Here is a 15,781-nt window from a genome sequence, read left to right as displayed (position 1 = left end):
TCCATGCAGTAGTAGCATTCAAACAGCCCAGAGATTGGTTTGGCCCCTAGAAATTTTGCTGTAACTAAATATTTGTGAACATTTATGTGATCGCTTTGATCCACCATAGATATATAAATGCCAGGAATATGGTCTGAAATCAGTCTTGATGAACAGGCTAAGGCACATCTCCAATACGCACTGAGTTTGTACTCCAAGAAGTGCGTTGTATAATGCCAACCTGGATGTTGCTGATAAAACCAACCACCTGCTCTTTTACTTTGTGAGAGGAGGAACCTCTGGATAGATGCTCATTTTAGGAAGATATGGTACTTCTTGTTATGCAGAGTTTTTATGGTTATATCAAAATGCAGAACCCAGGACACATTTCAAAGCACACAGGAGATCTCAGCCAGCTCATGGCTTCCTCTGAGTCCTGTTGGGAATCACAGAGCAGAAATTGTATGCAGCTGTTCTGCAGTTCCTGGGAACATGTGGCCAGTTCCTAAGGGGAAAAATAATGAATTGGGGTTTTTTCTTGCCATATTTTTAGCCTGTCCTTCCTTTCACAGATGGAAAATCCAAGAATTCCATGAAAATCTCAACACGTTAGTCTGAGTTTAAGAGAAGCCTCCATGGGAATGAATGGGAGTTCAGGAAGGCGCATCGCCAACCCCACCACCCCACCCTGAGGAGCTGTCTTGAACAGACTTGAGTTGCTGGGAGTTGAGCTCTCTTTCTTTCTCTTGAACTAGTAAAATTCTTTCTTCTCTGTGAGAAAAAATTCTTTTGAATAAACCCTCCCCTCTTTTTTTCTGTGTGGTTGTTACAAAGACAGTAATTGTTCTCACAAGCAGTTCCACAGTCACGGGTTTGGATATCCACAGTGGCTGCAAAAGGATTCGGAGGAAAGGAAGCACAAGTATGACCTGCATTAGAAAATACTTCCATATTTGTGCAATAGGATTGGAAGAACGAGGCACCTCCATGCTTCACAGCTGAAGGGTAAGTTGCTCATCTGCAAAATGTTCTCCCTTCCACTGACAGAAAGCTCTCAAGCTGTTGTACGCTCCTGAAATACATTTCCAGGGAATCTTACTGCATGTAATGGTGCTGGACTCAGCACTGCTGGCTTCTCCTTGCCCTGCTGCTCCGGGCAAGTAATAGGTGCTGCAAACTCTATGGATGCTTAAAACTCCTCCAAGGCATTGTGTTGATCATTTTTCTCCCCAAAGATGATTTTTAATCCCTATTGGTGTCGCAGTCCACCTCAAAGTGCATCCCTGAAGTGAAAATTAGGAGGCAGAAAGGATTACTGGCTGCAGGAAGAGGTGGCAGAGGCAGCCATGGGCACAGAGTAATGCCTCCAGTGATGACTCAGTGGGAGGTATGAGGACTTTGGTCTGTGCCGTTTGATGCAGGGACACATTCACAGGGCATAACCTGGAGTGCAGAGCTGGGGATTGGGACAGGGTTACAGCATTTCAGTAGCTCCTGCTCAACAAATCCATCCTGAGGTGCACCTAGGACTGCAGGATTTGTCTTTGCCTAGAAGGGAACTGGTCCGTGTCAGCCTCGGAGGGTAAGGTTTTGCAATCCGCTGCGGTCCACAGGTGCGGAGGCTGCCCACCCACAGCAGTCTGTCATCCAGGGGCATTTGGTGCTGGGACCGGGATACTTGTGCCTCTTCCTTGTAAACACTGAGGGAGAATTGAAAATAAAACGAGTTCTGATGGTGAGAAACAGGGACAAGAAAAACGTTGTGCTCTTCAGGAGTTTAAAAACAGCTTGAAAAATTATGCTTACGGAGGAGGGAGGAGGAGGGGGGAGACATCTGTGCTTGTTTATTCATTCATATTTCTGTTGGCCTTTATTATATTTAGACCATGCTAGATGATGACACTAGAAGTGTTTTGTGTCTGATGATGATCTGGAGACCAGGAACGCTCTATGGCAGCCTGTGCAGCTCCTCCTGGCCCAGATTCCATTACACACATTTCACACTGTTGATGCAGCTTACACTGCACTGTCATCTGATGGAGGTGTAAACTCAAATCTTTTCTGTTCAGTTGTTTTCTTTATTTTCTTTCACTAACAGTCTGTTATCAGACAGGAGCAGAGGGAAATCAAACATCATTATGCACTGCAAGGCCTCTGCCCTTCTTGAGCTGACACAGGGGAGTTCTTAATTTCTTTGACAACTAAATAGAAGAAAACAAAACACAATGTTCCTCATATTTCTAAACAGTCACTGCAATGAAAAAGGTTCAATTCTGAAATAAAGGAATTAATCTTAGAGCTGGTGTTTGAAAAACAATGGGGCGTGTATTTGATATTTGGAAAAATACTAAGCTGGGACATTGTTATAGCCATTTCGGGTGCCTTTACACCTTATAGAGAGGCAGAAAACCAGAACCAGCATATTGCTTCTTAGAAAGCCTATCAAAGACATCAGGCATATGATGTAATTTCTGTAAACTGCTTTAATATAACTTTCTATATAGTGGTGTTCAACGATCACTTTGTGTTAATCCACTTTCCTTTTTCCCTGGTCTGATGGGAGAATTCTTCAAATGAAGAGAGAGGAAGGAAACAAACCTGGTGGTCCCAGCAGCTTTTGTCTGTGCCAGCTTTGTGCTGTTAGATGGGAACTAAATAAATGGGTCTCTCCTGACACGTGAAAATGTAATTTTCTTTTTGCTATGTCCTGATGAATTCTGCAGGTTTTCCCCAGAAAGAACTCACTCTGGTGTTTATGATGAGAATTCATTGGGCTGAGGATTGATCAGAAGCCTTAAGTGCACATCTCCCAGCCTTTCTGGGACAAGGGTTGGCTCTGAAACTCCCTTGGTGGGTGACAGTCATTCTGCAGGACCCATCATCAGATAAAATATCATTGTGCAGGACAGATCTAAAGACCTTTTATACTTTATCACATCCTGTCTTACCCTCTCAGAGGGTTTTTCATGCAGGGGCTTTATTTGAGGCTGTCTCAGTGTTGTGGCCCGAAGTCATTCTCTGTGCCCAACACATGCTACCCAGAGTGTACGTCGGATTATGTACACAGGGATATATACCTTGGAATGCTGCCTGTGCTCTGGCGCGACTTAACAGCCCAAGCAGGGCTTTGGTACCTCCTGCAACATCATCGAAAGGGATGTGCCTTGGCCTAAAGCAGATGCCCTGGGGGGAGTGGATTAGTGGGCTATTGAGATTTGTCCATCCATTCAGCTCCCAGTTCCCTTATCTCTCACATTTGTCTCTCTCTTGGCTTTTCCACTTCCTCATAACTCTGTTCCTGGAAAAGGGTGGGTGGGAACGGAAATACTCCATTAAGCCTGTCTCCACTGATTTACATTTCCACAGTGCATATGATAATGGGCAAGCCAGGCTCCTCCTGGGTGTCAGTAACACACTCAAAATCTTTGCTTTGTTTGTTCAGTTAGAACAAACCTAGGCTGCCAGCTACCATTGCCAACTGCCACATCAGGAAGGACTGAACCTGGCCAGAGGAACTTCTGATCAAGAAATAAGATTTTCTAGGGTCTGGAGAAGTCAGTATGTTGGATCAGATTCATTGGCTGGCCGCTGTGACAGTCCTGGGAGTCCTGGAGCAAGGTAGGGATGATCGGATGTGTGTGCTCAAATACTTGCTGGATCAATCTGCTGTAACTCCACTGATTTTCTTTTCCTTTCATATTTAATGTCTCCTGTGGCACTGGCACTGCTTTTCAGACAGTGAACTGATATCTTGTCTGGGTTCTGGAAAACATTCAACCAAATGGTGAATAGGAAGCCTTTTCTCTGAACTGACCTACCCCCTCCATTCAGAAATTTTTTGGTAGATCTTTCCCTCTACAAACATGTAGGATTTCCCTCTTTGGGCTTACAGCAGCTCCTGCAGTGCATGAATATGTGTGCATACGAAGAGCTCTGCGATGTGAAAAGGTGGAAGGATGGGCTGTGGTGGATCACATGGAACATCTCCCAGCCATGGGTCCACATTGCATGACAATTTAATTCAGTGTTTGGGTGGCTTATCTGCGGCATTAGTTCCATCCCTACACAGATATCAGAATACAGAAGGGGAAAAAAATTCAGAGATTGAAAAAACCTTGAAATTGTCAGTAACAAAGTGCATCTGAATTGTGTAACAATTTCTGTAGAAATTACCATCTGCAGATTATGCAAGAAAGCAGATAACACTGGTGGTACGTGATTGATATTCCTTGCTTCAGTATAGCTCTGGGTCATTCCTTTTGCTTATCTAAAAGGTACCTGGGACTTTACTCTAACTTTCTCTGCTATGTGGGGGTGTGGGGTTAGGAGGAGACTGCAGATCTTTTTCCCCAGCCTCTGGCCAGCTCCTGACCCCACCTTGACTGACCACTGCTACTTTTCTCTCTTTTGCTGCAGCTTACTTCTTCCTCCAGGTGATCTATTCTAGGAGGCTGTTTGGCATTTCACCTCCAAAGATTTCAGGCCCTCCTGAATTTGAAAGGATCTTTCGAGCACAGTAAGAAACTCCTCTTATCTGACGTTTGTCAGATCTCGTGTAATCACACTGCCTTTCCCCTGCTTTGCTATTCTTTTCCTGGGACTGTAATTAAGCAATTACTCACCTCCCTCGAGGTTAATTAATGGGTTGAAGAGTCAACATCAGGATTGGGTTGGGTCTTGAGTCCTAAACCAGCCATTGCTGATAGAAACTACACAGGAATCTGCTGTACAGTGAAGGGCTCCTAAAGACATAACCCTTGGTGCCTGAGACTTAGGTTGGTTTTGTCCAAGTGATGTCCAAACCTCAGGCACCTTCAGCCCTGCTCTGAATCTCACTCACGGGGAAGGACAAGTTCCCAGAGAGATCTCAGCTGGAGCTGGGATGAGGATAATCCAGCTTCTCTGCTGTGACTTCTGTGCTAGGGCTGCACTGGGGAGGGAGGAGCTTCCACTTTTGTTGTAGCTGACCACTGGAAAAAAAGCAACTGAGTAGCTGGAGCTGGATCCCCTCAGCCATCCCGTTCTTTGCTCCTTCACCAGCCTAGACTCAGCTTCATCCAGCATCTTTTGGTGCTACTGTGCCTTTGGGAGGACAGGGCATGGCATACAAACAATCCCAACAGTTATGTGCTCCCTCCAACTCCTGCACAAAGCCCAGGCTGCTCTGGCCTTATCTGCTCAAGGCTTTGGGGCATTGACAACAGGGTTTGAGCTGCAGAACTTGGGAAGGGGCAGTGGCAGTGGTTCATAGAGCCTTTCTGTGCACAGTCAGACCTGGGAATCTTTCACTTAATTTCTTGTGCCCTGGAGACCCTTCCACTGTTTGATTTCTGTGAATAAAGCTGGGACAGGAACTGCGGGGAAAGGTGCAAGCCTGGAGGCTTTTTATGACAACATCAGGTCTAAAAAGCAAAAGCCTCCAGGGTCTGGAAACTGCTAGGGGAAGCAAAAGAGGAAGAACTTCCTTCCTTTCCCTAGTTTATGACCTTTCTCTTTCCTGCCAGGGTGAACTCCTCTGAGTATTTTCCTATCTTCCTGGCACTTCTGTGGCAGGCTGGGCTCTTCTTCCATCAAGGTGAGAATATCCCATTACCTGGTTTGTCACTGGATCTGTTCCCCTGGGTGCTGCCTCAGTTCTCAGGTCCTGCTCGATGTCTGAACAATAAATTCAGCAGTAATTCTGTCTCTGATGGGAGGGTAGAGCCAGAGGACACAGAGTCTCTATTCCTTCACCTTGGGCTACCTCCTTGGTTCCAAGTAGCTCTGAAAAGCTTTTGGAGATGGTCACTGTCATCTCTCCTAATCCCAGGTCTGGCTGCAGCCTTGGGTCTGCTCTATCTCTGCGCCCGCTACTGCTACTTTATGGGATACAAGACATCATCCTCAGAAAGGTGAAAACAGTCACACACACTCTTGCATGCTCTTACACACTTACACACTCTTGCACACACACACACACGCATACAGCAGCACTCAGGGGAGCACAGGGTAACCCTTGAGGGGTTTGTATTTGGGAACATAATGTGCTTTGGGGAAGCTCAGGACTCTTGGATGCTTTGGGGTTCCTGCATGACTCAGCCTTGTCTCTGTGGCATAATGTGAACATGGATACAGGGCTGGGCAGCAACACAGGTACTGGACAAGGCTGGAGCTTCCCCAAGCCCTTTTGGGTATGTGTGTTTGCTCCCTTGAGGTGGAAGCAGAGCATGGGACCCCACGCAGGAGGCAGGGGACAGCCAGGGGCTGCCTTTCCACCCCACTTCTGCAGGGAGGAAGGGGCTGTTCCCAGGCGGGAAGCTCAGTGTCAGCAGCTGCCTCTCTCCCACCAGGCTCACCCCGATGTACTTCAGCGCTGGAGTTCTCTGGATTCTCATTGCAATGTCAGCCCTGGGCATCCTGCATTTCTTCCTCTCTCACTATGTAGGGCTGAACATCCTCCAGCTTCTCACAGCATGACCCACTCCTCTGTCCCTCATCACTGTCCTCATCTTCAAGTGCTGCTCCCTCCTGCCTGCCTTAACAGACCACCTGCAAATCGACAGCCCCCTGTGAGAAATCCACCCTCACCTGAGCTTTTAACACCTCCTTGCTCACTGCCCAGCACTGGCAGGAACTGCTGAGCTCTTCGGGGGATATTTTTCCCCCACGGCACTTTGTGTGCCAAGTGCTCCACATGTGGTGGCTCCATTGTGTCTGATGCAGAAACAACAATCCAAAACAAGGACAGTTTTAGAAAAACTGGACATATAAAAGCAATTTCTTCTCAGTCTGAGTTTCCCAGTGAGTTGCCAAAGGGAAGTGCCATGTGTTGCCTATTCTCCAGCAGCTCTGCCTTCAGCCCATGGCACAGAACACGGATTCATGGCAGTTTTCCAAGGTCCACACCTAAGGAACGTATTTGTTTAGAACTAGATGTGGGTTGAGACATAACAAAAGAGGTGAGGGATAAACTGGAGCAGCCACCAACATGTTGTGTAAAAGTCTATTAGTGCCCTCATGCTGGTTATCAACCACTGCTGTAAATCGGACTATGCAAACTCATCACCACTGCTGCATGTGCCACTTCGAACTCAGCCCAGTGACAACGGGCACAAATAAAAGGTTACTGAACTTGCTGAAGTGGGTGTCTCTTTGTGAGTCTGCAGCTAGCAGAGAACACAAACATGAGTGTGTGAGTGCAAGGTGGCTGCTTTTGTTTCTCTGATGTGCAGTCCAAGGCAGCCTGCAACCCTGGGAGACGTGGGAGGAGAGCTCTGAGGAGGGAGAAGCTGATTTTTGGAGATGTTGAGCTCATGGATTGAGTGCTGAGCCACTCAGCACCAAAAAGTGGTTTGCCCAGTGCTCAGGTCCCACCTGCATCAGGAGAGGCTGGATTTTCACGAGTCCTGTATTCACAACACTGATGCTTTTGGCCACTGGTGCCCTCATGTTGGTGTAACAGCTCAGGAAATGCCAGCAGTGCTGTGTGTCATCACAGGGGGAATTCACACCAAATCCAGAGACTGAAAGTAATTGCATGAGCATGATGCCAGTCCAACCACATTGTAAAGCCCACTGCTCTCCCCTCCTTTTCCCAGCAGTAGGCGTATCTGGACTGTAAGAACAAACGACAGGGGCTTTTTGGAGGAACTGATTCATTTTTCACATTGTTTCTTTTCCTTCCATGCATTTTAAACTGGCTTCTCCAGCAAAGCCCCCAGTCCATTTCCCTTTCAGGCTCTCCTGCCTTGGAGTCATGCTGCTGCATTGAAACTGGCAAACACTGCAGGGGAAGGCTTAAAGCCAAACAAAAATAACTGTATAACACTTGTCTCTGCAAAGTTTTCAGTGCAGTAGGGCCCCATCCTCACAGGAATCCTCAGATGTCACAGCAAGACAAACAACAACTTTTTCTCCTGACAACTTTGGTGACACATTTCAGGAAAGTCTGAGCATCGTTTAACCCTGGCTTTGCCTTAGCAAGGTCAGGGAGGAACAGATTTCGCAGGGAGATTTCACTTAGCCTTTGCATTAACAGGTCCTACCATCTCCTGAAGTTGGCCCCCAGTCCTCACCTTTTTACCAGTATAACCAGTCACCTCACAGAGAGTTAATGCAGAAGGACCGGCCCCAGCTGCTGGTGCAGGTCCTGACTGCATGTCAAAACCCTGCTTTCTGGGGTTAGTCCGACTGGGTGCTCACTCGTTCTGCAGACACAATCTCTGTCTTTTATCCTACAACCAGTTTTCTAAACCTGCTGTATCAACCTGGAGCCACTGCCCACCTCAGCCCTGCTTGTGTCCGCTCTGTGTGTGACAGGGCCGCAGGATGACTCAGAGAGGGAAATTAATGATTCAGCAGTAAGATTGTAGCTGGCTTCTCCCCTTGGATGCACAGAAGACCATTAAAAATCCTGGCACGGCACAGTCAAGCTCTGGCCTTGGTGGCTGCCATCACCAGTTCTGCCACAGAAAATCTGACAGGCACATCATCAGCCCTTCAAACCACTGTCAGAGGGGCCATTTCAGGTGCCCTGAGCAGAAGAGAAGCTGCTCCCCTCCACCAAGGCTGCTGTCATTGCTCTGCTGCTTCATCAGTCGAACAAAACCACTTTACGCCGATCCACGGCTCAACTAGACAATGATTTTGGGATTTACCCAAGCCATGCTGCTGCTGCCCAGCACGCTGTGCTGGTGCTGTATGGCACCAGTTTGCCCACTTGCACCTGCTGCAGAGGTGCTGAGGAGCCGCTGGGCTGGCACAGGGTGTGCTGGGGGGCTGCACCTGCCACCCCGGGTCACAGGTGTGAAAGCCACCCTTGTGAGCACCAGTCTAAGAGCGATCAACTGCCAGCGGCACTGCTGCTCTTCCGTGGGCTCAGATCCTCCCTCTCAGCGCTGAGAGGGAGGGTCCCACCGCTGCCCCCGCCATAGGGGACAGGCCCACGCCGTCAGCCCTGCTCCTGTCGGGATTCGTGTCCCTATTCCCCCCGAGATTTCTGTCCCCCCTCCTCCCGGGATTTGTGACCGCTCCCGCCGTCCCGGCCCCCGCCGCTTCCCCCCGGCGTCGGGAGAGGGCGCCGGTGCCCCGCGGCTGAGCGAGGGCGGGGGCCGAGGGCGACGGGGGGCCCGGGGGTGTCCAAGGACAGCGACCACCGACAGCTCCGGGCCCGCCACCTGTGCCCCAGCATCCCTGGCTGCACCCCGAGAGGTGCCCGGGGCAGCGCTCACCAGGCAGCCGACACAGACACGGCTTCTGGCACTCATGCACAAATCCGCCTCCTTCAAGTTTGATCCGTGCTGGGCCAGGCTCTGGCTTCTCGCCTTTGGTGAGTCCTGGAGCCTCGCAGGAATCTCCTGGGACGCTTACCACAGACATAAAGAGTCCCTGCAAACCGCTCTGCGGTCTCCAGAGCTCCTTCCTGCTTCCTCCCCTTACGGCTGCCAGTTCATTGCCAGCAACGGGGAGAAAAACGTTTGGCGTGCGATATTTGGAAGCAAATCCACTCTGATAGTGCCGCAGGCTCCCAGGATAAGCAGTCAGCCGGATGGGAGGCCAGCAGAGAGCAAAGGAAACCCGCAGAACCAGCGAGAACTTTTTTATCACAAGAGATGCAGAGGCTGAACTTGTAAACAAGCCTCAGTCCCCGACGGGGCGGGTTCCACGCGAGTGACGGTGGAAGTGCAGAGCTCCGTCCCCGCACAGAGCAGCTGCCACCCGCCGCAGGCACCGCCGCACGCACGTGTTCCCATCGCCGTGCTCCCACCGCCGCGTTCCCAGGATCCCAGCCAGGTTCCTGCAAGACTTTTGGATTACGGTGCAGAAGTTTGTAGCTTATTATCTTGAAAATTTCAAGGGCACCCACGTGTACTTCCCTATCCGTGACGTGCTGGCCCCTGCCGGATACGGGCACGGACAGGTCTAGTGCGGGCAGTGGTGGCTGTACAAGCGGCCGCCAGGCTGAAATACTGTGCCCTGGCATGAGGAAGAACAGCACTGGTGCCCCCAAGCCCACAGAAGAGCACCCCAGTCCCTCCGGAGCACGGCTTGGTGGGACGGATGGAGGACACTCTTGAACTTCCCCGGGAAGCAGGGCTGCTAACTTTCTTTGGGGGGTGTTTGGGAGGGAAACTCCGGTGGGGCCGGGAAAGGAGGGTGCAGCTGGTGGCCCCGGCTTTGTGGCACTGGCATGTAAACCAGGTTTCCATAGTACCAGCATCCATAACACAGGGCCAAGGGGAGGGAGAGAAGTAGGTCAGACAGGGCTAACAATACCCAGACGTGTATATCTGTGCCTCAGCCTGTTCCAGGAAAGGGGTGAAATGGAGAAGAATGGGAGACGGAAAGGAAAAACGAAAAGAAAGGAAAACACAAAGTATGCTCAGTCTGAGCAATGCATATCTTTCCCTCAGAAAAATAAGGATCTTTTAAAGCCACCTTTGTGTATCAGCGCTGAGCAACCGAGACTAGCACCCACCTCCTGCCCATCTGACAACGGGCTACAAGGGAATTCAAATGCTAATTTGGAGCCAGAGTTCTCAATGGGCCTTTATTTCTGCAGCAGCACCAGGATCAGAGCTTTGGGGAGCCAGCCGGCAGGAGCTGTGAGGATACAGTTTCCAGAGCAGGACTGTGGGACACTTTCCTTTCCCCTCACCTTTCCTCACCGTCACTTTGTTACCCCTTGTCTAAGTTTTACTTGTTTACATGCAAATGACTTCAAGGGCAAGGAAAAAGAAAGGCGGGCACAGGGAGCTGTGTGAGTGGAATGCCCCTGCTAGTGACCCATTTTATGTGCTGAGTGTGCAGAGGCCTCACTGTCGTTGTCACAGCATTTTGGGGGTTGCCTGCTTTGCAGTACAGTCGTTTTGAGCCATCATTGATGGATGAGTGTCCATCAATGCCAAAAATAGGAAGAACATTATGGGCAGTGAGATCCAGAACCCTCTTGATCCGAGTAAACATATGGACACACAGACCTGCTGGGCCTGTAACAGAACAAGGTCAGGGGAAGGAGCGCTTTGGAGTGGGAATTGGAAAGTGAGGGTGCAAGAGCATAACCCTCACCGGAGAGGCTGAGATGGACTGGGGTGAAGAGCATGACTGTGGCTGACCTGTGTCATACCTGCGGTTTGAGAACACCGTGCTTGGCTTAAACATCACCCCCACACCATGACGGAGGAGATGCAGCAGCGGATGCAGGCACAGGGTGTTTCATACAGGCCAGTGAGAGCAGGCCCCTCACCCGTAGGCAAGTTCTCCCTTTACATTAACCACAGACCATAACCCAGTGCAGTAAAAACCGTTCCTGCACTTGATAGTGGGGTAAAGTCTAAGCAAAACCAAAGCTATCTGCAACTCCGTATGTTAGCAGGTCAGGAGGCCAGGAAAATCCACACTCTAAAGTTACAATTTGCCTCATTCTCATCAGTTTTCTACCTCCCAGCAATTACCACTTGTAAGATAGCTCCAAGAATTCACCTTTCCCCAGGTGAGGGCAGAGCCACAGTATACATAAGATGGACAGGGCTCTGTGAATGCCCTCCCTGCAAAGGAAAACTGACCACCTGCTGTGGAACCTTAGAGAAGTGCATGCCCAGCTCCAGCCCCCACCGATGCTGTGCCAGGCTCTCTGTTCAGGGACTAAAGGTAAAAGTCATGTAAGAAGAGCAAAAGGGTCAGCACTCAGGAGGATTCACAGAGCACTTCTGGAGTGAGAGAATAAAAGATCTGTGCCTGAGCATGTGCATCGGCTGTGTTGCTTTGATGTTGCAACAGTTGACAAGAGAAAGCTGGGTGACCCCAAATTACTAAGGCGACATTGCCTGCAAGGGGTAAAAGGGATCATCATGAGAGCTGTTGTGGTCTCTACTTCTGAGCCTGCAGTTGGCGAGTGGCTAAAATAGGATCCATTTCATGAATGCGGTTGGCCAGGATAACGAGCTCAGGACTGCTGCCTGCCCTGATACAGTACCACAGCACACTCTCTCCCAGCACTGGACTGAGTCACCCCACCGTCGAGTATCTACAGCTTTACAGCTCGTTCTCCTTCTGGGAGGGCACAAAGAAATGCAGACAAGGCTCCTTGGAGGTATGTGAGTGGCCACTTTCCCACCTCTCTCCGGGCAGCACACAGATGAACTGCCAAGGTGCTGCTAATGTTCTGCCTGAGTGAAGAAACCTTTCCCGGGAGCAGCCTGATGAGCTCAGCACGGCGCTGCTCAGCCAGATGGCTCCTGGACCAGAGCTGACTCATGCCCACAGAGCTCAGGCAGCAGAACAGGCAGATACCCGCAGCACGCTGTAGGAGACACCTCACCCCGCTTGGCCCTGCTCACACAGCGGGGCAGCTCCAGCTGTAAAAACCAGGTGTTCTGCCCAGTTCTAATGCTGCAAAACCAGAACGTTGACAGGCCTGGGTTCCACTGACAAACGGAGAAACACCGGGCTGGTAAACTTTCAGCCCAGCCCTGAGAGGGTGCAACCATCGAGGGAGTAGAAGAGAGACAACTCGTCATTCTCACGATGGCAAAGGATGGTGAGCACGAGCTGTGGATAAGCTGCTGGCACAAAGAGAAGGGTGATAGCTTCAAACAGTGCAGCAGTGGCCCCAGAGAAAACAAGGGACTTGGGATTCTGCTTTTCACTAAACCAGTGTTTATTAATCTCCCCAACTGTTTTCCAGCTTGGCTTCTTAGTGAATTACAGTTTAGGAAAGCTGGGAAACATGAGCTCTATCAGATCTGTGCTATATGAATAATAATATGCTATATGAATAATAATGAATAAAGGTAAAAAAAAAAAAAGGGTGAAAAGGAAGAAAGGTGAAGTGTAGTCAAAAATCCTCTTAAATTCTCCAAAGCAAACATAGGAGGGAGGCTGCACTGGCAAGGCTGTGAATTGGCAGCGTTAGTGGGTGATGAACGTGGCCGTGTTATCTAATATAGCAGAACACACATCATGCATTTTTAATAGCATTGTTTAGCTTCTATTTGTCACAGCGTCACAGCTAGAGGCTGTTTCAAAAGCCATGGGAAATAACAGAAAGGTTATAATTGAATGGTAGGGTTTTTGACTGGAGGTCACACACACAGAGAAACATACAAAGCATTGGTAGTATAAGACTTCCATGTATTCCCTGTTTTCAGATCCCAGATGAAAAGCAAGTCAGCTGCTTTTCAGTCAGCTGCTGAGAGTTAATCAGGTTTGCAGATTAACTGTAAGATCCTGAATTATAGGTGCTTACATGCAAACATGAGGCACATGCAACACATGTAGCTGAGACATGAAAAATTAACTTTGTGATGGCGGCAGCAGAAGAAAAGGATAACATTTAGCTAAGAAAGAAAGGGAAGGTGCATGCAGTGATGATGGACAATGAGTTCTGTCATCTCTTCAGTTTAGGTATTTAAGTTCTGATCAATTCTCCCTGTAATAGCAAATGATGAACCATGAAGAATCACTGGTAATTATTTTTTGCATTGCAAAAATATCTCCAAAACCTACTCAGAAATGAGCATCTGCTTCACTTCCAGACACACAAAGTGTCTCCATATGCTTGCATGACTACGGAACCCTTAAACCAGAGCTGCAGATTTTCTCCATTATTTTCTTGCCCTGGAAAGAAGCGTAAGCAAGATAACAAAGAGAGACTGGTATAAACCAGAAAATTCTTGAACAGGTAGCAGGTTTCAAGAGCTTTACTTTGGTCCAGTGTAACACTCCACATGTGTAGTCAGCTTCATGCATCTCTCTGCAGGCTGGACTGGGGCTCCTCTCCATGAACCTGTAGGGAATTCGGGATGCTTCACAGGGGCTGTGACTATCTGACAGATTGCTTTTCCAGAAGATTTCTGCTCTGGAGGCCATCTCTTTGCCCATTTTCTACCTGATGCACTACAACACCCAGCAGGCTGAGCTCAGCTTGGATTACAGCCCTCAGTGCCCCAGCTGACTTGAATGAGGCAAAACCTTCTGGGAATGCAAATAGGAAAATGAGAGCAGCTCCTCTCCCCTGCTGTCTGGACAGCAGGTGTGCCTTCCCCATCGCAGGAATGAAACTGAAATTTTGAATCCCTTTCAGGAAATTCACATGTATCCAGAGCTGCAGTGTGAGCTGTGACACACACACTGGAGTTCAACTGGCTCTGTTGGAGGGGAAGGTGCGTCAGGGTCGCACCATAAAACAAAAAGCCAGGTAAACACGATGCTTGAGTTCTAGAAGAAATCATGGAAGGAAGATCCCGTAGCAATGTTTTCAGGAAGATTTTTATCTCCTGTGTCCCTCTCTGCAAGTGCTCACATATCATGGGACCACCCCTATTTGCAAAAGCACTTAACCAGCCAGGGCCTCTGAGAAAAAGGGCTGCTCTGTCAGCAGTAATTCCATTTTAATTGTTAATTACTTTTTGTCTTTCAAACACAGCATATACATTGGCTAATCACAAGTCTTCTGATAACTGTCTGTGTCTTTGCTTGCCCCTGCTGCTCACAGTCATGTTCTTCCCCTGGAAGTGGCTGTACCAAACTTACTGTGGGATATATCAAAGGCAGGTTGAGTTTTTGCCTAAGATTTGTAGCAGTTACATATTTGCCAAAAGAAGTCATATGACCTTTCTTCTAACACTGGAAGGATATCCAGAAATTTTTGTCAGTGTGAACACGGGATGATTTTAATTTCCTAAGAGACCTCTAAGGAGAGGTTTTAAATCAGAATCCTGTTTAACTAAATAAACATCAAGAAAATACTAGGCAAATCAGGCTTCATTTCTCACTGTAAATTAGATAGCAAGAGAACGGCCATTACAGCTCTCTTTAAAGCCATTTAATCACATGGATCATGATGCATAAACAACAACAAAAAAATTTCTGTCCTTTTTCAAATGCAGTAATGGGGACTAAAAATACCAATCAAGACTAGTAAAATGACATATAGTAAATGTACCCCAGTGTATGAATATTAGTACACACTATAAAAAGCCAAAAAATATAATTATCTTGCTGCTAGAAACGCGAAGGCTTCAACAGGGATTAGCAAAGGGATTTGCTTTACACTCACAAACACTCGGCCAGAAACAAAGCTGGGAATCGATGCCACACCTCCACAGTCCTAAAGTCACCTGTTATCTGCTCAATCCTACCGGCTCCCTTGCAGCTATTTTAACCTGAAGTTGCCTCAGCTCATGATTCTTTGCGGTCTGGTTGGGAGAGCGTGATCTGAGGGCGCAGAGGGCGTGTGGGAAGCGGCCATTCCCAGCACCCACTCGGGGATTCCCAGGGGCAGCTCCAGCACAGGAACCGCCTGCGCCAAACCCAAACAGCCCCAGCAGTGCCCGAGCGGGGCCTGCTCAGGCCGGGCTCCGCTCCCCGTGCCCGGGCTGACACACAAGGCCCTCAAAGGTGCGGATGAGCCCCCAAGGCCTCCCCGGCCAGGCCCGCGCAAGCCCCGCCGTGCCCGGCCCCCGCCGCGGCAGGAGGCGGAGCCGAGCCCAGCTGACACCGGCGGCGGGCGGTGCTGCAGTGCGCGGAGCCGCCGATCGCCGCCGGAGCCCCGCGGCTGCAGCTCGCCGTGAGCGGGGGTGCCGGGGGAGCGGGGACGAGGAGGGGGCGGCGGTGCGGGTGTGGGGGGGAGGGACAAGGCCGCCACCCTGTTCGGGAACCGGGGAGCGGAACGGGCGGGGGCGGGACTCGAACCGGAGCCAAGGCGGGGGTGAGACTCGAACCTGGGTCCCCGGGGACTCGAACCCAGGGCCAGCGACGGGCGCTGGGGGCACGGGGGCTCGCGGGAGCCCCGGGGCGGTCGCGCGCTCCCCCCTCCATGATC

The 15,781-nt window shown here is 49.7% G+C and overlaps 2 protein-coding genes across 4 annotated transcripts in view; both read left to right on the top strand.

Moving 5' to 3' along the window:
• Window positions 1-727: 727 nt before the first annotated feature.
• LOC121657855 (leukotriene C4 synthase-like) lies at window positions 728-7,098 on the top strand. 3 transcript variants are annotated; one of them, XM_042014024.1, is made up of 6 exons: window positions 728-984; window positions 3,426-3,597; window positions 4,396-4,495; window positions 5,484-5,554; window positions 5,789-5,870; window positions 6,309-7,098. In XM_042014024.1, exons 2-6 carry the CDS (start codon window positions 3,540-3,542, stop codon window positions 6,433-6,435), a joined length of 438 nt encoding a protein of 145 aa, XP_041869958.1. In that variant the 5' UTR covers window positions 728-984; window positions 3,426-3,539; the 3' UTR covers window positions 6,436-7,098. The 3 variants fall into 3 exon arrangements, with proteins under 3 accessions (XP_041869958.1, XP_041869957.1, XP_041869955.1); XM_042014023.1 differs by having other exon boundaries at window positions 3,422-3,597; XM_042014021.1 differs by lacking the exon at window positions 728-984 and adding an exon at window positions 1,058-1,561 and having other exon boundaries at window positions 3,422-3,597.
• Window positions 7,099-15,426: 8,328 nt separating this feature from the next.
• Window positions 15,427-15,781, top strand: part of LOC121657853 (heterogeneous nuclear ribonucleoprotein H-like) — a 16,047-nt gene continuing 15,692 nt past the window's right edge. The window contains exon 1 of the mRNA XM_042014005.1: window positions 15,427-15,526. The gene's annotated coding sequence lies outside the window, so the exon portion shown is untranslated. The remainder of the gene's footprint in view (window positions 15,527-15,781) is intronic.

This window comes from Corvus kubaryi, unplaced genomic scaffold (assembly GCF_017639235.1).
Source record: "Corvus kubaryi isolate FWS band 111438036 unplaced genomic scaffold, C.kubaryi_AGA036_p1.0 split1-37374, whole genome shotgun sequence".
NCBI lineage: Eukaryota > Metazoa > Chordata > Aves > Passeriformes > Corvidae > Corvus > Corvus kubaryi.
Note: the sequence above shows the minus strand (reverse complement) of the source record. Positions and strands in the feature narration are given on the sequence as shown.